The sequence below is a fragment of the Bemisia tabaci genome, chromosome 6 (assembly GCF_918797505.1).
Source record: "Bemisia tabaci chromosome 6, PGI_BMITA_v3".
Classification (NCBI taxonomy): domain Eukaryota; kingdom Metazoa; phylum Arthropoda; class Insecta; order Hemiptera; family Aleyrodidae; genus Bemisia; species Bemisia tabaci.
Window position 1 is genome coordinate 49057045 of NC_092798.1, and position 22187 is coordinate 49079231.

At 35.6% G+C, this 22187-nt stretch overlaps 1 protein-coding gene across 1 annotated transcript; it reads right to left on the reverse strand.

The window, feature by feature from the left end:
• Positions 1-1354: 1354 nt before the first annotated feature.
• Positions 1355-21610, reverse strand: PIG-N (Phosphatidylinositol glycan anchor biosynthesis class N). The gene is made up of 16 exons (XM_072301809.1): positions 20716-21610; positions 19453-19573; positions 18334-18433; positions 15735-15981; positions 14700-14830; positions 13319-13524; positions 12009-12236; positions 10879-11038; positions 9839-9940; positions 9112-9275; positions 8628-8821; positions 8150-8376; positions 7440-7612; positions 6914-7012; positions 4396-4587; positions 1355-3331 (listed from the first exon to the last, which is right to left on the reverse strand). The coding sequence occupies exons 1-16, from the start codon at positions 20931-20933 to the stop codon at positions 3056-3058; spliced, it is 2838 nt and encodes a 945-aa protein (XP_072157910.1). The 5' UTR covers positions 20934-21610; the 3' UTR covers positions 1355-3055.
• Positions 21611-22187: the final 577 nt, after the last annotated feature.

Consider the following 22187-nt stretch of genomic DNA (forward strand, 5'->3'; position numbering starts at 1 on the left):
AAGGACATACTAAACATGCTTACAGCACATACGGGACCTTCTTAGCAAATAAAATTAGAAACCCGCATTTAAACTCCACACATTATCAGGTAGGTGGGAATCTACGAGGGGCGTTCAATAAGTAAGTATCCCCCCTCTCTAAAATCAATAAGAATTGACCAATTTTAAAAAAACTTGAGCTCAAAATCTTCCTTAGGATATACTGAGTTCAACAAAACAAACCGCAACAAAATCGGACCATGTGCGGCCGAACGCGAGCCGTTTGAACGCGCCGAGGTGCACGGCGCTCCCGCCGAATCCGCGGAGATTTTAAGTCCGCGACAAGAGAAGAGCTTCTCTGCCAAAGCCTCAGTCGTTCATCACTGACGAAAAATCAAAGAAGTTTTTGTAGAATAAGGGGCTTACCTCACCTCTCCACATAACCAGCTCGATCCAAGCAGGTCTGATACTAATTGTGAGACTAAGAGAACGGATACCACGCGTTAGAAGTCTTTCAACTGGCTGGGGATGAAAGTGTTGACGGCTTGTTTGACCTCTTCCACTGATTCAAAATGAACTCCCCAAGTTCAGATTTTAGATACGGTAATAAATGGCGGAATCATACCACATTTATTACCGTATCTAAAATCTGAACTTGGGGCAGTTCATTTTGAATCAGTGGAAGAGGTCAAACAAGCCGTCAACACTTTCATCCCCAGCCAGTTGAAAGACTTCTAACGCGTGGTATCCGTTCTCTTAGTCTCACAATTAGTATCAGACCTGCTTGGATCGAGCTGGTTATGTGGAGAGGTGAGGTAAGCCCCTTATTCTACAAAAACTTCTTTGATTTTTCGTCAGTGATGAACGACTGAGGCTTTGGCAGAGAAGCTCTTCTCTTGTCGCGGACTTAAAATCTCCGCGGATTCGGCGGGAGCGCCGTGCACCTCGGCGCGTTCAAACGGCTCGCGTTCGGCCGCACATGGTCCGATTTTGTTGCGGTTTGTTTTGTTGAACTCAGTATATCCTAAGGAAGATTTTGAGCTCAAGTTTTTTAAAATTGGTCAATTCTTATTGATTTTAGAGAGGGGGGATACTTACTTATTGAACGCCCCTCGTAAAAAAAGAAACAGTGGAACAGAATTGGCTTCTGTTCTGTTGAGATGGAGAGATATTTCAAAAATGATGGATAAAATTAAATACTGATGGATGGGTAAACTACTGTAGCGCTGTAATGAATCCTGAGAGCGGCTTAAAGAGATGAAATGCAAAAAAATAAATACAGTAAAATCTCGCCGGTCAAATTGTCCAGGGGGTTTCAAATTGCTCCCTTCTCTTGATTTTTCACATATAAAATCGAATTTGTGGAGTTTTCTAAAAAAAATTTCTTCAATTCAAGCAACTTTTTCTCCGCGACAAAAGTCACGAATTTGTCTTAATCATACTTTAGTTACCTTACGCCTGTTGGCGGTGTCTAAAGGTTGAGAGGAATTTTGTCTTAACCGTATTTTGACTCTATGAGATTTCACTGTAATTTATGATTGGAATTTTTTTTCTATAATTATACCCATGATGAGTTTTTAATTTGAACTAGACATAAATAATTGACTGAATAAATACAATTCTTCTGTAACTAAACTCATAGTTAAAAGTATAGATTTGTACTAAATTCAAACTTAAAAAAAATTTGGCAATTAAGTATGATAAGATTTCAACATCAGTTGGCGTAATACAGGGTCATCCAGAAAATAAGTTTACCTATTCAATGTCTCCTGATCTAAGATGGACGGAGAAAATGTGTAAAAAGCGTTGAAAAGCCACTACTCTCAGTTTTTTATTGCACTATAGATTTTTAAATTTGGTCTAATAGAGCTCTAGAAATGAGGATTTTTCTAAACCCATCTCCTCTCGCGGGTCCGAAATTTCACAAAGCACCTTAATCAAATAAGCTGCTGTGTCTATTACTTATCGCAAGAAAAAGGGCTTAGAGATGGTTGAATTTCATGTAAAATATGGGGAGGCACATTTTTTTATCAGAAAATCGCAGGTTCATTCGATAATTAGTAGGTCTGGACTGCAGTGCGTGAAAAGGTTAGGCTACAATTGGTAGTTTCATGAAGTTGTGCTGCTGAATTTGGTTTTGGCATGTGAATTGCGCTCTATAATTCGATTTTTAACAAAAAAAGGTGGCAAAAGCTGCTCCAATTCAGGACATTTTACAGTAAAGATATTGTAAACGCTACATATTTATCAAAATGATACATCTTTGACAAATTTTTTTTGGGAGCGGGCGGAGTAATATGAAGGCCCATGAACAAAATTCAGTCAGAAAGTGACAGTTAATGCTGACAAGTTGGTCAACTTTTGTTCAAATACAACTGATTTTAAAGTAAACACGGTCACTCCTGCAAATTCCTAGCTGCTTAATGTTTCTTCCTCATGTTTTACATGATTTTCAGCCATCTCTAAACCACTTTTCTGTGATAAGCAACAGATACAGCACTTACAGCAACTCACGTGCTGATGGCGCTCTGTGAAATTTTGAACCCGCATGGAGAGAGGGTGGGTTCAGAAAAATCCACTTTACTAGAGATTTATAGAACCAAATTTAGAAATCTATAGCGCATTAGAAAGCTGAGAGTAGTGGCTTTTCAAAACTTTTTGCAGATTTTCTATGTCTATCTTAGTTTAGGAGATATTGAATAGGTAAACTTACTTTCTGGACGACCCTCCTAATTATGAAGAATATTAGGGAAACTAAGTGTCTTCATGTTTGTGCTTAGGTTAAGCTATTGCTTTAAGTAGACGCGCAAGAAAGCTTAAAACTTTTAAGTAGAACATAGCTTGAGATAACCTTATTAATCTGTGAACAATCTCAAGAGTTTGATCGTGAATAAAATTTAGTTCGATAGGCGCAGCTGAGAGGCCACTATCAGATTTTCAAATTATGAAAAGAAAAAGCTTGAAGGTAAGAAAAAAAATCTGAGACGTACTTGGTAGTGAAATCCCTGATTTTACAGTATGAATCTTCCCTGAGAGTAAAAACAGAGACAGTTTTCTGTGAAAGTATGACGAGTTATCAATAGTTTTTCTTATTGGATCTATAAGTCTTTCCTGAGAGGTACCTAGCACCAACTGAGGTAAGAATATCGTTACTGCTCAATTCCTTCAAGTAAAAGTGAGCTACACCCAAGAGAAGTGAAATAAATAAAATAATAGATTCTACGATGACATAATGCGAAAGTGAGGTTCCAATTTCTTTCCAGCTTCCAACATTTTTCACCAAGAATAAGAAATGGAGCCCAAGCAAATCGCAAAAGATGAAAACCACCAGGAGTAGCTCGTTGATTGAATCCTAGAAATAAAACATCACATCAAAATTAGGATTGTATCGTTAGAAAAGCATTATTGGGAAAAAAGTCCTTGTTCCGAAAGACGTAGGTAACCCTTTTTTCAAGAGAGGTTTGAGGTTGAAATTTTACACTGCAGAGACTGTTAGGGTAACCTTCAGTGTGCGATTTAACTTAGGTAGGTTATGGTTTTTCATGACCAGAAAGTTATAATTATGCATCGAAAAACGGCACTATCTTAGTTGGAAGTTACTTTCAATCATTCTGGTTCTGCGAATCGTGTTTTAAATGGATTTTGATGAGAAAACATAAATATTTATGTATAATTCGCACCAGTGTTCGAAACTCACCTTGGAGTCTCAGGAGCCATAAGGCACATCAATCTCAACTTTTAGGGGCCAAATTGACTTTTTGCCTATGTATCTTGGTGCATTTAGTGACAAGTTAGACGCAAGGTGATTTAGTTACAGAACTATTAGCTGTTACTTGGGGAAATTTCGAAAAATCACCAAACAGAAAAACTAGGATTTTTTTTGGGGGGGGGCGGGCAATTTAAAGGGGCCACGATGGCGCAGAGCCTTCATTTTTTAGGCGCCATGACCGATTTCTTAGGCGCATTTGGCGCGTTGGCGCCTGTGAGTTTCGAACACTGATTCACACCTTGTCTAATGGTCCATAGTAGCATTTTAGATACCTTAAAGGACCTCATTTCGGATTTTTTGGTGTCCAAAAGATCAAGTTATTTTTCATGCAGATGACTAAAGTGCGGAAAAATGTATGTACATTGAGGTGTTTCAAAATCTCTGCTCCAATTTTATTTATCAAAAAGAAACAAATTAACTATGTAGCTTGAAATTTTTACAGAGTATTCTGCTGATGAAGAAAACAAATCTTGGAAGTTTTCAAGAAATTAATTTTCTTTCGGAAAAATAAAGTATAACAAGAAGTATACGACTTTGCAAATGGATATCGGTTTCACATTTTGGCCATCAAATACACTTGTATACTCTTCTTTTGACTTAAGTTACCTGTTACGAGTTTTAACATTTTGATAAAGTTTAGAACTTACATGGATTTTGATGTACAAGCAAAATACCGTTGCAACAACCAGAAGAAAGGGAATCAATAATTTCAGAAGGATTAGACTCATCATTGTGAATGGAGAGAACACAGAGATGAAACGTTGAACAGTTAGCAAGTCAAATGAGCTGACGGATGCTATATTTCCAGCACCAAAAAATGACATTAATAAGAACGTAAGCTGAACATAGAGTTAAGGATTTGCTATTAGAAAAATAATTTTTTTTAGATTCAAAATAATACGGAGTTAGATTCTACTGTATAGGGTCGATGATATGAAATGGTGGAAGGGCTGAACATTGAGAAATTGAGAAAAAAAACTTATATCATAAATTGATACTCTTGTTCTAAGCTTGAACCTATACAGATTGGATGATTTTGATTCAAACTAAGCTCACCTAGGCTAAAAATTAGCTTTTCATACTCTTAATATTTCCTTTGCTAGAGCCCGAAACAACAGTTTTGTGATTTAAAAATTGATGCGATCTTTTGGCAACAGCACTAGATCGCTCCTTAGAATTTAACAGTCACTATTTCAGGAGCAGACAAAAAGAGGAAACAGTTCCGCTAAAATGTTTCATATTATGAGGAGGATAATTTTGAAGCTTTACACACTTCAAGATCTTGAGAGGACTTGGAGAAATTTTTCTGAGGACCTGAACTGTTTTCTTGCAAATCCGATTTTTTCACCAATATCTATATTCTTCCTACATGTATGACTAATTTGATCAGTTATGGTAAAAATAATTCATTCCATTCATCAGGGCATACGCTTAAATATTTTTGCCACATAATAATAAGTTCAGTGCTTCATGAGCAATGTACAATGGATGGATAAAAAAAAAGGTATGCATGAAATGAATCTGTTGCATACAAAAGAAACAGCTGACTGAGTACGCTTCTACAGGTAAAATTTTCCGAAAATTACAAGCAACTCATCAGAGAAGCCAGTCAACAGCTTCTTAAGGTGATTCGATGGACGCCATATTTTGTGTCAGAAAGGCATGCCATATATCGCATCCATTGGTTCCATTTTTTCAGCTACTTGTCATTTTTCTCCAATTTTGAGATCGCAATTCTGTTGTCAGGAGACTATGGCACTCACTTACCAATTTTAACAAAGAAATTCAACGTAATAAAGGCGTGGTTTTTTTACAGAGAAAATATCGCATTTCAGTGCAGTTTCGATATCAGTATCGAATGGGATGTTTTCTCTCTAAAAAAAACGACGCCTTTATTACGATGAATTTCTTTGGTAAAATTGGTAAGTGAGTGCTTTAGTCTCCTGACAACAGAATTGCGATCTCAAATTTGGAGAAAAATGACGAGTAGCTGAAAAAATGGAACCAATTGATGTGACAAATCGCATACCGTTCTGCCACAAAATATGGCGTCCATCGAATCACCTTAACACACACTTTGCGTAATCCATACAGGCTTCTTTAAATATACCCCATCCGTAGGAAATGTTTCTTGGTCACCAGTAATCAGATTTGCTCAGAGGGAGACAGAGGAAAACCTAACCTTAATGATAATGAACGAACAGTCTTGCAAAATATTTCTTATGTGTGATTAAATTGCTTCCAAGCATGTGTTTCCTCCCTATTTCTTTGTGTTGCAAAACACAATGCTTTAAATAAATAGAAATCAAACGTCAAACAAGTTTGTTAATTGTTCGTTGATTTTCGTTAGGCTTCCTCACTTCTCTCTTTGGACAGACTTGATTACCAGCTACATACTGAGAAAAACTACCCCTGGACACAGTAAAATTATGGAAGATGTGTAATAGAGGCTACGCAAATCAAGTATTAAGAGGAGGATTTTAGACACCCTAGAAACACACCTTGTAAAATGTCTCAGGAATGAGTACAACACTGGTACTTATTATGAGTTTGAAAGTTGTACATGGAAAAGCTTGTAAAGAAGTAGAAAATAATCGGATGAGTTAAAGAATTTAACCTAAAAAATATGTGATGAGAGAGGTGAGGAGAAAGTAATCTGTACTTACACGGAAAAAAAAAAATTGCTGATTCAACAATTCAACTGCTGAAAACAGTGAGTGCAATGTTTCAACGCAGATTTTACAACAAAAAAATGCTACTTTCACCACATTGTAAACTAATTTAACCACATTGTAAACTAATTTAACCACGGGGTGGTTAAAGTAGCATTTTTTTGTTGTAAAATCTGCGTTGAAACATTGCACTCACTGTTTTTAGCAATTGAATTGTTGAATCAGCAATTTTTTTTTTCCGTGTATGACATATTTTTCTTGTAAAAAATACCACATAAGCATTCCGTTTTTTGTCTATTTTATGTACTACTTTTTTACAAGCTTTTTTTGTAAACTTTTACGCCTTTGTGCTGCTAGGGAACGTCTGATGTGCTATGATTTTTTGTATGATTTTACGAGAAGTGTACGTGCGTGGCTGTATCTTTTTTACGCAATGGTCTTATTACTAATAAAAATGAGCAGAAGTTTTCTGGAGACATTGATCAAAGGATACAAGGAAAAAAGCTCTCCGCCAGGTAACAGGACTTGTGTTTCCTGAGATACCTTCAATGGTGCCACCTCCAATACCACCGATACAGACTCTCGAAACCAGCTGAAAATAAAGGATCAATTATGTACAGTCTTCACTTAAACTTTTGTCCGCTCTAAGAAGAAAACAAGAAACACTCAAACTTTCAGAAACTAAAAGGATGAAATACTAATTTTATTAAGTGGTTAATTTTATATTTTGTAATAAGATAATTTAAAGTTAAGTCCAAAAACTCATCAAAATTGGTTATTTTTTACTGGGGAGAGGAGAAACTATGCCTGCAAGCCGATTATTCTCTGCAAATTTGAAGCAGGCTTACTCAAAGCAAACTTGAGAACATCACTGAGAATTTTGGAAAAAAGTGTCCAGCAATATTCTAAAAAAATTAAGGAAGAACACAATTTTTTTAACGCCATAATCAAGATAATGCATCTCCCTAGTTTCAATATTGATATGCATATGGAGAAATATGAAATGCCTGAAAACATACCTGATATTCAAGTGCGAACCAAATAAGCAGATGAGCCGAAAATAGAAAATAAAAGAGCGACTCATGTCCTATCGACAGAAGTAACATGGGGGAGGTCATTGAAAGGAACAACCCAACCAAACGGAGGGACACATCTCCTTTCATCATGTTGACAGGAATAATAATGGCGTTTCCTATGAATGAGAAACAAGTTTGAAAGATAATATATTCCAATATTTACACAAAATAGAAGGACAAAGTTGTGACTTGTTTTGAAGAAAGGCTATGAATTTTGCAGTCACGCTTTTCAGCAGCGTTAAAAAAATGCGGTACTTAATGGACATAAAAAGCATCCACTACAGATTTTCGATGTCCAATCATCAGAAAAAGGAATGTATCGTTTCAGCTGCAACTTCCACAACAAAATAGCTATTTTTGGCGATAAAGTTCAGCATGGCCAGAGCGGAAAATTATGAAAGCATGTACAGCGACAGATTTTGAACATGTTAACCTGTTTTTTTTTGCAATGTTTTCATCAGAAATTTAATTTAAAGTATCTGAAAATTTCAAGGAATGATACTCATAAATTTTCTCCAAAATAATTATTTTATCACGAGAAATTCAGCAACCTTCGAATTTTCTTACAGTGTTTTTCCTTAGCACAGCAGCATGCTTGATGTTGCATGTGAGATTTCATGTAAATTTATTGAGTATCAGCATTGTGTTCTTACCTAACAGGATCCAGGATACAATCTGACAGTACTTCACTGACAGATTGAAATACATCGCTATACAAACTAAGAATGATGCCAGAAGTGCCCAAATGTGCCGAATGGTGCCCAATGAAAGATAACAGCCACTACTACCTTCTTCGGGTTTCAAAATGAAACAGTGATTCAGCACTGGCAGTAAGAGTATACTAACGTTGAAAACAATAGATAACAACCCAGATATTACCCTGAAACAAAATTAATTAACTGTAAATTGCTTGACGTAACAACAATTAAAGGCAGTTAAATTGCAAAACAGGGTGACTCACCCTCCACCAGCTTTTCGGTAAGGTAAGCAAAAAGTTATTGCATTTTTTATAAAAATTACTTGCTACACTTATTCCCTGGTTTCTAGTAAAAATGCACAGTTTTTTAATTAAGTAGAAATGCTGTGATAATAAAATATTACAGAGGAATAAGAGAGAAATTAAATGCTTACACAAAAAATATATTAGCTTCGAAACCGGTGACTGGTAAAAACGGAAAAATAGCTATTCCCAGTGTCGAGCAAGTCCACATGTAGACAAGAAACTGACATTTTTGCCGCCTTAGAGTTGGGAGATGAAACCATGGCCAAAACACTAAAGCTAGCGTGACTGCGCTGATTGCCCATCGCTGGAAAAAAGTTAGCACCTGAAAATAAAATGCATAAATTACAGGACATAAGCTTGAAGTAAACAAAAAGAATCAAATTTGAAGCAATTTCTGCAATTTAGATAATTGTCCTGTATCCACATTAGGTTAGGTGTAATAATTCTCAAAAATCCTCCTTGAGGCAAAAAAAAAAAAAGGTGAGAAAAGTTTGAAAAAGAGGGGCTAATACTAGGAATGATGTGAATCCTGATACAATTCCCTTTCCACTGCTTTTTGAAATACTTGCGATTTAGACTTTGCAGACTAGAAAGGTTTAAAAAAATACTTACGAAAAACTCCACTCCAACGGCATAAGCAATTGGTAGATACCAACATTCATAACAAGTTTGTGCAAATCCCTCAAAAACATTCAATGCATTGTGTTTGAATGCAAACCACCACAGGAATACAGGTAGGAGACCGTAAATATAAAACTGAATGGGTAAGCTTTGCACTGCAACAATGTTTCCACATACATGAGTCAGTTTAGATGCATCTTTTAATTTGACTGTATTATCCAAAACTAGCTTAACTGTATAATAGCATGCATAATTTTACAAGAAAATGGGCAACACTCTGCTAAAAAAATCTTTAAAATATGTCCTTTATAATCAAGAAAATACATGTTTTGGAGGATCCCTTAAAATCATGCGTTATTTCTCCGCAGAAAAGGTACGGTACACACAAAAGGTACTGCGTACATTTGAGTTGTAGGGATAAGATATGTTACGTTGGGGAAGTAGCGTAGTGCCCAATTTTTGTGTGACCGCAATTTCCATCTTATTTTGATAATATATCACTCTATCATTTTCTAACATGAGGAGCTAAAAGTTCTGCAGCTTAGGGGTAAAAAATAGCAAAACATTGTCTGCATGAGGTTATAAACACGAAGAGAAATTCAGAACTTGAAAAATAATTATTAATTTGCTTCTTCAGTTTTTGTAATTTAGGTGATGCATTAATATAAAATAAAAAAGAACTCAAAATAAGAAAGGTATATCATTGACTGATTATTACCTATAATAAAGCTGATGGTTATCACAAACCACACGGTAAAGGCATATGGTGAGAGCCTTGACAGCATTGTGAGAAAGGAGAGTTTGGCTGATTTTGGTCCACCTGGAGAAAAAAAAAATCTTTTCACTGCTTCCATTTGATTTGTTTCTCACAGTCTGAAATACATTTGAAGCCTCGTAGGTGCATATAAAATGGAAGATTATCAAAATGTGTTGGATAGTATAATCAGTAGGATTACAGACACGGCTTTTTGAAAAATCATCCGTCCATGGTAAGAGTAAAAAAACACTTGCTTTAATTATAACATTGCAGATTTGTTTGTCGACTCCCTTTCTTCCATAGGAAAACTAATCAACATTCTTTTTGGAAATTTGTACTGATTTTCATTCATATTATAAAAGTTTAAAACAATAACGTCCATTTATTTCTTTTTAAGAACGAAAGAAAAAATTGAGAAAAAACAGAAGAGAAATTGGTTCAGATAAGTTTTTTTGACACTACAGCCTCAGTTACTTGTTATCTTTTTGACTGAATATACTTCTAGAAGCATTCTTTGCCAGCTATCTGGTTAGTTTGCAGTAGCCAATACGCTAACTACAATCATTACTATATGCTTCCTTACTACCTACATACACGAATCGCTTTTATAGCGCTCTCTGGCGCTTTGCGACTCCTGATCGCCACAAAACTCGCTTTACTACTTACATTTTCATATCTTGACTGAGCTACTTTAATAGATCTACAGGGTCGATTTCCATGATTTTTCTCCGATCAGCAAGTAATTTTCTTTAGATGAGCCTGCTGGCTTCAAAATGTTCATTTTTGAGCCCCCCTCCTCTCTTTGCTGCTGCAAATAGACTCTCTAAGGATGTAGAGCAACTACTGCACTCTAATAAAGAGAAATATTCATTAAGCTGATATCTAGTGCAGTGAAAAAGCTAGGGTTAAATGATGTTTAGACTGCTAGATTTTTGGCAAATCAACAAAACGAAAGAGGACTTGTAACTTGATTTGAAATTACAGACTAAATTAATTCATACCTGGCTTCAGCTGTAGATTCTTGCAAAGAACCGTTAGCAAGACAAAAATCCAACCAAAATATGATACGGATATGCAACCCAAGAGTAAATACTGGTAGTAATTTTGGTAGTAATTGATGGCGGCTAAATTGAGATGTATCAATTTCTGACTCAGAGAAATCTAAAGAGAAGACACAAAGTACTAATGTATTATACTTCCCGGGATATTAGGTTGAATAAAGTAAACTTTATATTATACAAATCAAAAATCGGCAAGGCAAAATTTGACGAAAAGGCCTGAAAAGATTTACGACATTTGTTTCATACAACTTTCAGGGAGACTTTAAAAATCAAATAAAAAGGAGCAGGCTTTCACCAGAAGGAGCGAGGAAATTTCAATTAAGATTTGGGTGCACTCCACAGTGGGTCTTTGATACTTAACTTTCTTTTTAAGAAACACTTTTGGTCCTGAAAAATGTATTGATTTTTCCTTTCAAGACAATGGTACCTACAGATGGAAAATCGGCCAAATAAATGATACAAGTAGTTTTCACAGACAAAAAGTACACTTGTAGATTTTATCCTAAAGAGACGAGGAGCGATCAATTGAGCAGAAATTTCTACGTTTTCACATTATATGCATTGTCAATTGCATTCTAAAGAAAGTCTGACTGAGTGAATTCAGTTTAAAACACGAATTAATTGTAGTTCTTTTGAATATTCACATTCAAAATCGTTTAAGCAGATGAGTCTGTTTTTTATAATAGCTGCCTAGAATTTAACACAAGGTTTTTTGTACTAATAGTTTATGTACTAATAGAGTATGTGATTCAAGTTGAGCCTTAATAAATCTTGGTAGTCTTTCTGCCAAACAAGCGGAAGTTAAACCGAACTCAAAACATTCCCAAAAAGAATTAGAATTGAAATTTTTTTAGGGGTTTGGTTTCTTACTGCACCTCTCAGATATAAATTAAAGCAATAATGATTGCCATGAGTTTATTCTTGAAAAAACAAGTCTTGAGAGACGTTTTTCATACCTCTATCAAAATTGATCAAAAATTTAAAAAAATCGAGTCCGAAGTCGAATTTTACCTACGAGTCGTGAAATAAAACAAAAGGGAGCGGAGAAAAACAAATTAGCTCTAACTCACTGCCTCATGATATTGATGGTTGATGATGTGGTTTTTGATAGCGTTCTTCATCTCTGCATCTAGCTCATCAGTCAGATCCTTGAACGGTATGTAAAAGAATGATGTAGATGATAGTTTGACTGAGTCACGGCTTTTCAAGAACTGCTGATTGATTTGTTTCATGTTTAATTCCAGCATCTTGGCTTTTTCTCCATCAGAGACATCCAAAAAATCCATTGGAAGCACACCCTGTGAGAGAAAAAAATTCAATTTTCAGACCAAATTTTCCATTAGTTTTCGGCAAAATTTGTATTTTCGATTAGTCTACAATGGTGGATTTGCTCATTTTCTAACAATCGTTGGATAGGGGGATGAAGTAAATTTTCTACTTACAAAATTTTACAGAGAAACAGTGTATTCTTGATACATATATCTTTCCGCAGCTTTATCAAAAAGAAGACATTTTCCAAATTTATTTACTAAATCAGAACCGTAAAAAACCTTAGAAACATTGGATGTTCATAAATGCATTAAAATAAAATCACCTTTAATTTATGCATCATTAATTGCTTGCTTTGAATATTTTCAATGATCAATGATTTTTTTATCGATGAAGGAGAAAGTATCATTGTAATTAGTTGTAATTGCAGACAATTTTTCTTCACCCTGATGCAGTAATCTTAAGGCCTTGAGGCCATAGCAAGTCAAGCAAGCAGAATTTCTAAAACTCAGCAGCTGCAAGACATTTTTTTACAAATTAGATAACACGAGGTTGCCATAGAACTTTGAAAATGAATTTTCCTGACACATTTTGGTAAAATTTTGTGACACTTGAAGATATACCAGATGGTTAAGAAGACATACTTTGAAATAGTTTTTCAAAATCTGTTGTTCAAAATGTCAAACCTATTCTAGAGAGCAAATAAAGGTGACTTAATACTTTTTCTTTAACATTTTTGTCATTTCCCCTAACTATGGCAACCCTGTCTCTACTGTTGTGAGGACTAGAGGTCAAGTCGGCAATTTTTAGTTTTTTTAGAGGGTATTTCCTTTGTTAATCGTAATCTTCCAAACCATCTATTTGGGACCAAATGATTTGTTACCAAAAAATCAAGTATTTTCAAAGCCTTAATTCTTTTTTCGAAATCAAGTTTCTTTACAACACTTTTCAAGACTGCACTAACCATGCATAAAATTACACAAAACTATGTAGGTCAGTGACCTGCAATCAGAAAAACAAACACACCTAAACCCAAGTTCTAAGAAATATAAAAAAAAAACTACTGATGAAAGATAGAGAAAGTGTTGTATGAGAATAATCAAACACTTACAACTGAGTGAACTGGAATTGAAATGCCAAGCAAAGTGGCCAAAAGGGGAACAACATCCGCTTGCCGCAGATCACGACGAATTAAATGAGATAGTCTCCAAAGATCATTCTTATCTGTTTCATTGACAAGCTTTGGCTTTTTCACACCTGGGCCCCAGATGACAAAAGGGGTCTCCGTCTCAACATTTGATCCATCACCATGAGTTCCTGAAACACCGTTTACATCCATTAAAAATCTTTTATGACAGAAATTGGGAGTTCTATTTAATTTGATGATAAACAGGGTCATCCACTCAGCTTCAGACTAAATTTTGGCAAGTTATAAAAAAAAAAAAAAAATTATAGAAATAAACACTCATTGTTAGCGTAATGACAGAGTGATCAATTTTAAGCGTGATCAATGTTAGTGGAAATTATAAACCAATGTATGACCGCTAAACATCAACTAGACATGCAAATCCAATAGAGGGTCTGATTATAAACAGAAATTAAGATTTAAAATGTATTAAATAAACTGTATAAGTATTTTAAGGATATTGAAAAGATCAAGAAAAACCCAATAGATCATGTCCTACAGTAGAGCTAAAAATACCTAGTTCAATTCTCGGCTCTTTGAACATTCTCACATGGAAAGTTCAACTATAATTAAAATTGAAAAAAGTAGGTTGTAGGATAGCGTTCATACTACATTCTGAAAAAATCTCATGTCTTATGAATTTCTGATGAATAAAAGTGACATTGAGACTAAAATGTGACAACACAATACCAAAACGAAACCAAAGATCATAAAAAGACATAAAAGAATAACATGCAAGGTTATTTTTCAAATTGTGCAGTAAGAGAAAATCATGACAAAGACGTTGTGGATAAAGTATACTTCCAAATTGAAAAATACATGAAATTCATGACTTGTCCTTGAAATGAAAAGTTCCAATCAATGACAAAAACCCTCAATTAGCACATTTTACGTCGCAATTCTTCAGTGATACGTAAAATGCATCAAAGTAAGGATCCGCTGAGCCCATATATTCCGTTATTTCAACAAATTGCAAGTGGAAGCCTAATATAGAGTTATTATTTTCAGCGCTCTCATTTGCCAACAGGTACAGGCTAAGGTCATGGGTGACTCAACTTTATATCCTATTTGCAGCAAGTAGAATCCACACCATATGGATACGATTAATTTTTTGGCCATTCAAGAAAAATTATTTACAACCATTCATATGATTTTGAAATCTATTCCAAGTTTATTACTCAATAATAATGATAATTGGAGGTATAGCATACACTTGATACAAGTGAATCATTCGACAGCGAGAAAACTGCAACACAGTAATAAAAAGCAGAAAGAATGAGCTTGCGTAAAGAGAAACAATACAAACCCCAATCAGTCATGCCATGATCCGAAGTAAACACGTAAACTGTTTTTCCATCATGATTGTAAAATTTCTCTAATCTTTCAATGATTAGTTCAATGTTTGCATCTGTTTCTTTCAGCACATTGAAAAACTCTCTTGAAGGATTATAAACAAATAGAAGAAAACCATTAGAAAAGGAACTCAACAGAAAAGCATGGCATGCAAACACATGCAAACCTGCGTTTTGATCTCGCAGATGTCATGCCCCAGAGGCAACTGCATTTTTTCAATGATTCTTAAACATTTTTCGTAGCAATCTCTACATTAAGTTCTATTTCCTACTGATATTTCCTATTTTTCCATGATTTAACTATGACAGAGCCAGATAAAAATGCACTTGATTTATGGCACAGTACTGCTGCCTTTAGGTGACAATCATTTCAACTACTAATAATAAGCCTAGTTTATAATTTTTGCTGTTGTTGTTGGTTCGGCAATCTACTCTGGGTATTCAGCCTGAATTTTGATGGGGCGATTGTCATTGGCTGGCTTAATAAGGACGCGGCTCAATCCTAATTTATAATGCAGATTAAAAAAAAAAGTTTTTGGTAAATATTCTTGAGGGTATTGGAGAGCAATCAGAAATAACACCAAGAATTGATCATGTTGCCCTGATTGTTGTTTATCCCTCCGCTGAAAGTCTTTTAATTATAGCTAACCCAAAATTACTTTGTTCTTGACTTACCTTGTTTGAATAGATACTGTATGGCACTACAAGTAATAAAATGTCCTTTAATTTTTAAATTACTTTTCAAATTCACAATTAGTTTGAGTCTTAGATACTTCTGTTCATTAATAAATTGTTTCCTTTTTCAGTCAACTGTCAGCGCTGCTACCAGAGGTAGACATTACTTTTGGAAGCAGCGAGTTGAAAAATAGTTTTTGGTTTGATTATGACCATTGTATGCTAGATACTTTGCAAATGAAGCTTCTGTTTGAAATAAGTTTATGGAATAAATCAACACAACAAGCAAGGGGAAAATCAACGACAAAACTCACTGTGATTGTGGTTTATCTGAGTGCCCAGAGGTATCTGTGGCTAACAGATGTAAAAATAGGAAGACTTTACTTTGATTGAGACTTTCTCTCAACTGTTTCCCAGAGCTGTTGAATTCTGCGATATTTAGGGTCTCATTCACTTCGTTGAAAACCCAAGAGTTTAGGGCAAGTATGCTTTCTCCACTTCCAAAAAGCTCCTGCATTTCGTGTGGATAACTCTTCATAATCATTTGCTTGGAAAGGTTTCCTAGAATATAAAAAAAGAAATATAATACCTTGCAGATATTTCACCAAACATAGGTTTGAATCAATTGGTTACATAGACACATTTAAGAACTTAAACTAAGAGTTGCCAATGTGCTTGTAGTGGAAAACGCTGTTTAGGCGCAAATGGGAGACATTTCAGCAAGTTGACTGATTTTTTTTAAATAGGGATAGTTTCGAATTTTCTCTGACTAGTGAGTTTTTAAATTTTATTTTGACCGTTGACCTAGTCTGATACATTTTAAAATAATTGATGATTTTTTAAAGTTTGAAGGAATATTTCTATCGTCGTAAAAACTTAAGGTAGTTGACTTCAAATAGACTACTTTTGATATTAAATACATATTCGAGCGTGGAGGGCGCGTAAATATTTTTTGAAAATTCTGAGACTTGGCCGAAGACGCTGTTTGAAGCAAAGATACATTTCGGCGAAAATTGATTATTTCTTGAAATTTCGAAGAAATACGGCTGGCGTCGTATGGGTCAAAGGTAGTCTACTTCTAACAGAATAGTTTTGACAAAAAGTAATAGTTATGGTCCCACAGTCAGATGGTTTAGGTTCCGATTTTTTCTTGCAATGTGCGTTATGCATTGATTATCCCAGGGTGATATTGCTTAACATTGCCTGAATTTCCTCAGGTTTTCGATTGCAATGCGGAGGTAAACTTCATTAATTTTATCAAATATAGTGATAAAGATTTTCGTGTTCACTATATTGTTACTTTTCCACTCCTCAAAGCATTGTTGCTTTGAGTTCTTGAAAACCACCTTACTAAAAACACCATCAACGAATCTGAGACAATATAACGCTGATAAGTGGGCTGCCTTCTATGTGTTTTTCGGACCTTGGCAATGCAACCAGCACAGCGAATGCATATTAAGAGAGGGGTGAAAAGGGCAGCAAGATGAGAAGATACTAAAGTGACTTTGCACAAAATCAGACAAGGGGCACGCTAAGTGAACACAACTTCATATTTGCACTTTCCCTGTTATAATCCTCCTTGTTTTTTCTCTTCTTTACTCTATCGACGAAATTCTATCCTCTCCTTGTTATTCATGTTGAATATTACATTTTCAGCATACTTTTTTCCCCATCCTTTGCAGACAGCAAAAAGAATATTCTAAGTAAGAATATTTAAGCCTGATATTACGCCTCTGGGACTATAACTATTACTTTTTCTCAAAACTATGCTGTTAGAAGTCGACTACCTTCGACCCATACGACGCCAGCAGTATTTCTTCGAAATATCAAGAAATAATCAATTTTCGCCGAATGTATCTTTGCTTCAATACAGTGTTTATGGCCAAGTTTCAGAATTTTTAAAACAAATTTCCGCGTTCTGCATGCTCAAATGTGTATTTTATATCAAAAGTAGTCTATAAGAAGTCAACTGCCTTCAGTTTTTAAGACGATAGCAATATTCTTTCAAACTTTACAAAATCAGTCAACTTGCTGAAATGTCTCCCGTTTGCGCCTAAACAGCGTTTTTGGCCAAGTTTCCGAATTTTTAAAAAATACTTGCGCCTCTGGTATGGCAACATGGTTAATTTATATCCTAAGAAGTGTATTAGGCGTCTATTATTTAAAATTTTCAGGGCTCTATTGTGACTGTATCGCCCCTAAAAAAATCATCAAATTGTCAAAAATCTCAATTATCGGTAACGCTAATTCCACAAATGTGCGATGCGGCAGCACTAAAACTTTACTTAAAAATCTGAAACTTGGTCAAAAGTGTTTCCTAACCAAATGGAACACTTTTTCAACTAGAAAACGTAACTTTTCGAAGGTCGACTTTTTTTGGGACACCCTACTGTAGATTCTCCACTATGTGGTTAAGATAAGAGTAAACTTGTTTTATTATTTTTCCTTCCTTGCTTAAAACTTGCTTCAGATAAGTTGACAGTTGTTTATGACAGCAAAACAGTTACTGGCAAAAGGAAAGTAAAAAACTGCAAACTTAGCTGACGCAATTAGCAGCAATTGGATCGCTTTTAACAGAAAGGAACCAAGCCACATCAGCTATTGCCAAATTTAACTGGGCAATCTAATTTTTTACGAGAGAACATTTGTGCAGACTCCTTGGCAAATTTTGAAGAATTTGTTTCATACTACGGAGAAAATTCACTGAAATTTGCACAAAAATCCACACAACCGTTTTCATGTATAAAAATAATTTGAGCGGTTAAATTTGGCAATAGCTGATGTGGCTTGGTTCCTTTCTGTTTAACCCTGTCCAATTCTAAAACCTGCCCGAGATGAATAAAACTATTCAACCCAATCATGTGAAGACAAGGAAATTAAAGACATGAAAATTGCTGAAAGGTGCATACCAACCTTTGTTAAACATTGGTACAATATCTGGACTACCCCAACCTAGAGTCAGGGCACTCCGATTAAAGAGCGAGTCAAATTCAAATATATTGTCCGTCCATCCCTGGAAACAGCGAAATCAACTTGAATTTAGTTAATGCATTCATCAATCATAGTCATTCATACAACAAGATCTACATATTTTATTGTTAAGGGGGGGGGGGGTGTTCTCCATTAATATTTTGATCGGAGTGTGGTCAAAAGTATCTTCATATATAAAATTACCGGACCTCTGTTTCACTGCTTTTCTGAATGGGACCTAGAAGTTCCAAAGAAAATTGCCAAAAAACTGGGGAAAAGGGCCACTTGCTGAGGTTGCTAAGTGACCCACTTCTCGATTTAGTGCTACGGCAGTCTTCCCGTTAAGAGCACTGCACACTGTTAGACAGATATCGACGGTGAAAGTCGGCAATCACATAACTCGTTTGCGGTGTCTGAAAATCTCCGCCTCTACGTCATTTTTTTAAAGGAGAACAAATTGATATTATTTCTTGAAGTTTTTGCAGAATTTTCTTAGCATTGAGAAGAAAAATCATGACAGTTTTAAAGAATTGCCGTTGAGTAGTTTTCCATTTAAAAAATAAAGTATGACAGGAAGTCTGCGACGCCGCAAACCGAGTTATGTGATTGCCGACTTTCACCGTCGATATCAAGTTTGATCTCTTGCATCTCACCATGATTTTTTTTCCTCACTGTGATTTTTCCTTCTTCCCTTCCGACTGTGTGTGCATGACTATCTATTGGCAGATACTTGTACATCGTGAACAATGATTATCTATAATACTGATTGTTACTGATCAAGTGAGTCCTGTATAACTTTTTGATTGATCAGAACAACTTCCTTTATTTTACTTTATTCTATTAATTTTCAACCAGTCTTTGTCCAAGATTTGGGGAACTTAAAAATCCATATTTCTTTGCTACAGTTTAGTTAAAAACTTGATTCTGTGAGATAAAAAGAGCAGTCCATCTCCTTAGGTTGTATCACTCCTGATACCTACTGAAATGATTGCATAAGTTAAAAAATACACGAAGAAACAGTTTGTGAACTCCATTAACAAGGGAACATTGAATTATGAATACCTTGAAGATTGCGGATGGATCCTCGTAAAACCCAGCTATCATAGCAATGTGTCCGGGACGGGACTCTGTCGGTACCCTGGTATGACATACTCCCCAAGATGCTTCCGTCAGGATGACCGATCTGATGATCAAAAAAATAAAGATAACAATTCAATCCCTAAAAAATTTTTCAGTATTTTCAAACAATGACACGCTGTTAATTTTTTTTTGACAATGAATAAAATAAAAAAAGAGCTCACATCATATTAAACATTAGGTGGTAGTCCTTTACTTAAGACCATCATGCTTAATCAACCAAATTAAGTACAATTGCGTACAGGTAGGGGACTTCAATGGTACTTAGAACTAAAAAACCTTGTTATCTTGATAAGCTATGAGGAAGATTCCCAGTCACAATCTCCTTACAAGTATTAATAGATGCCTCATCATTATTTTTAACCAACACAAATGTTCTCAATTAGTTTTGACTTTACAAGGTTTTTTTGTGAAGAGGTTTTTCCGTTGAAGATGGAGGAGAAATTTACTTAAATCCACCATGATCAAATCAAAATGAATATTTATGAGGGTTTCTGCATTGACTTGTTCAAACCAATGCCACTATCGGTCCTAAGGGTTACTTCAAGCAGTGTGCAGATTTTCAAGAACTCTATCTAATTTTAAAGGAATATTTAGTTATTTTTCTATTCAAGTAAATCGAGAGGAAAATTCAATTATCGTCATTTTTCAAAGTTGACAGGAGCTCTATCAGGTTTTTCGTTTCCTCAGGGGGTTCGTAGATCTGGCAACAGCTGATCTGGGACAATATTAGTGAACGAGAGTCCATTAGAATGACCAGCAATTTTTTTTCATGTTCACAAAATACGTCGTCTCCCGCACGAAGGAACGTAGCTCCAATCCAAGGTTGCCAAATTGACTCTAATAATTAATTTATTTTACAAAAATGTAAGTGTGCAATTTTTATCCAAATCTGTCTGATTTTTGCATGAAATAGGAAGAAAAATCAGTGAAATTTTCAATTAGAAATGCCCAAGATTTTTCTGGTTAAAATGCAATTTATGAAGGAAAATTTGGCAACATTGAAATGTAGTTACGTTCTTTCGTGAGGAAAACGACGAATAATCCACCAATGAACTCGGGATGGGGAAAGTTTGATCATAATTCAAGATCCTAGGCAACTAAAGCTTGACAATTCAGACAGACATCAGAGGTAGATAGTTGGTTCAGCAAATTATGATAAGAAACTACCAAGCAACATGCTCTCACCTTAAATATGGTGCGTTCGGAGTTGAGTTTACATCATTTCCAAAGGCAGAAGAGGCTCTGAGGCCATCAGCGCTGATCAGGACGATACGTTTAGCTGGAGCGCCAATCGGGTTCTCAATGACAGGCAAGTCATTGAGAAGAGGAGATTTAAAATAGGCATCAAATATAGACAGTAAAAAGATGACATGTACTAGAAATCCCAATGCAAAAATAAGCATTGTCGTAACTATTCAACACAAAATAAGCCAACCTTCCGATGACAACTGTTCTGCATAGTGAGACAAACAAGTACGCGCAAAAAAGTAAAAAACTAAGATTGAATTTAAGGCTTGACAGAGTTTTGATCCAAAATATAGAAAAAATTATGTAAAATTAATGAATTGGCTAGCGCGATGACACCATCACCGTCAGTTTGAGGTTAAGTTATTTGTTTACCGCGCAGCCCGTCATGCGGTGTTGCCATATCGCCTACTAATCGTCACGAGTGTTCCTCCATGGATGGGGGAGGAAGTTGGGGATTGGGAAAGGGGAGGGAGGGGGGAACAGTACTTTCTACATTATTTTCTTCATTTACTTTAGCAAGCGCGTATTCTGTTTGATTTAAATTTTTCATTTTTAAACATTTAATATTTTATACCTATATTCAAAAAGGACCGAAGGCTCCCCGAAAAAGCCATACTATTTATACATATAATGGGGAGAGAGATCCTGCTAATTAATGGGAATAATTAAAAAAGAAATCAACACATCAAACTTCATAAAAATTGGTAGAAGGCCCTCTTACAATATGCGGAACGAGTAGGTAACTGTGGTCCTTTTTACCGGTTCTATACATACAAATTTCCAAAGAGGGCCCATCGACCTCTTAAGGGCGACTCGACGATTCCTATCATGAGAGAGATCTGGAGTTATAAATGAGATTTAAAAACAATTCAACACACCAAACTTCATAAAAATTGGCGCGAAACGGGAAATTATGGGCCTTTTTCCCAGACCTATTTCCAAAAAGGGCCCACCAACCTCTAAAGGGCGACTCAACGATTCGTATCATGAGAAGAGAGATCCGGAGTTATAAATGCGATTTAAAAAAAATTCAATGCACCAAACTTCATGGAAATTGGCGTGAAACCCTCTAAAGATATGTGAAACGAGAATTAATTGTTCTTTTTTCCGGACCTATTTCCAAAAAGGGCCCAGAGTGCTCCAAAAGGGCGTCTCGGCAATACATTAAATGAGCCAAGAGATCCGGAGTTATAAATGCGATTTAAATTTCTAAATGAGCAGTTTTCTATCGGGGTTTCCCCTTTTTCTTCGTGGTATCTTGCCAATATAAGGAAATTTGAGGGTGGATCTCTCGCTAACATGAGGGCCTTAAGAAGATGAGCAGGGCAGCGCATTTTTGAACATCCTCCGTCAGACCTGGAATCAGTGTTCGAAACTCACCTTTGAGTTTCAGGGGCCATGTTGCGAAT

Excerpts from the sequence above, each read along its gene's own strand:
- PIG-N (XM_072301809.1), bottom strand. The coding sequence starts at position 20,933 with ATGCTTATTTTTGCATTGGGATTTCTAGTACATGTCATCTTTTTACTG. Across the intron at positions 12,237-13,318 it reads CAATTCCAGTTCACTCAGTT|GGTGTGCTTCCAATGGATTT; the intron begins GTAAGTGTTTGA and ends TTTCTCTCACAG. Across the intron at positions 4,588-6,913 it reads GGCGGAGAGCTTTTTTCCTT|CTTACGTTCTTATTAATGTC; the intron begins GTATCCTTTGAT and ends CTCTATGTTCAG.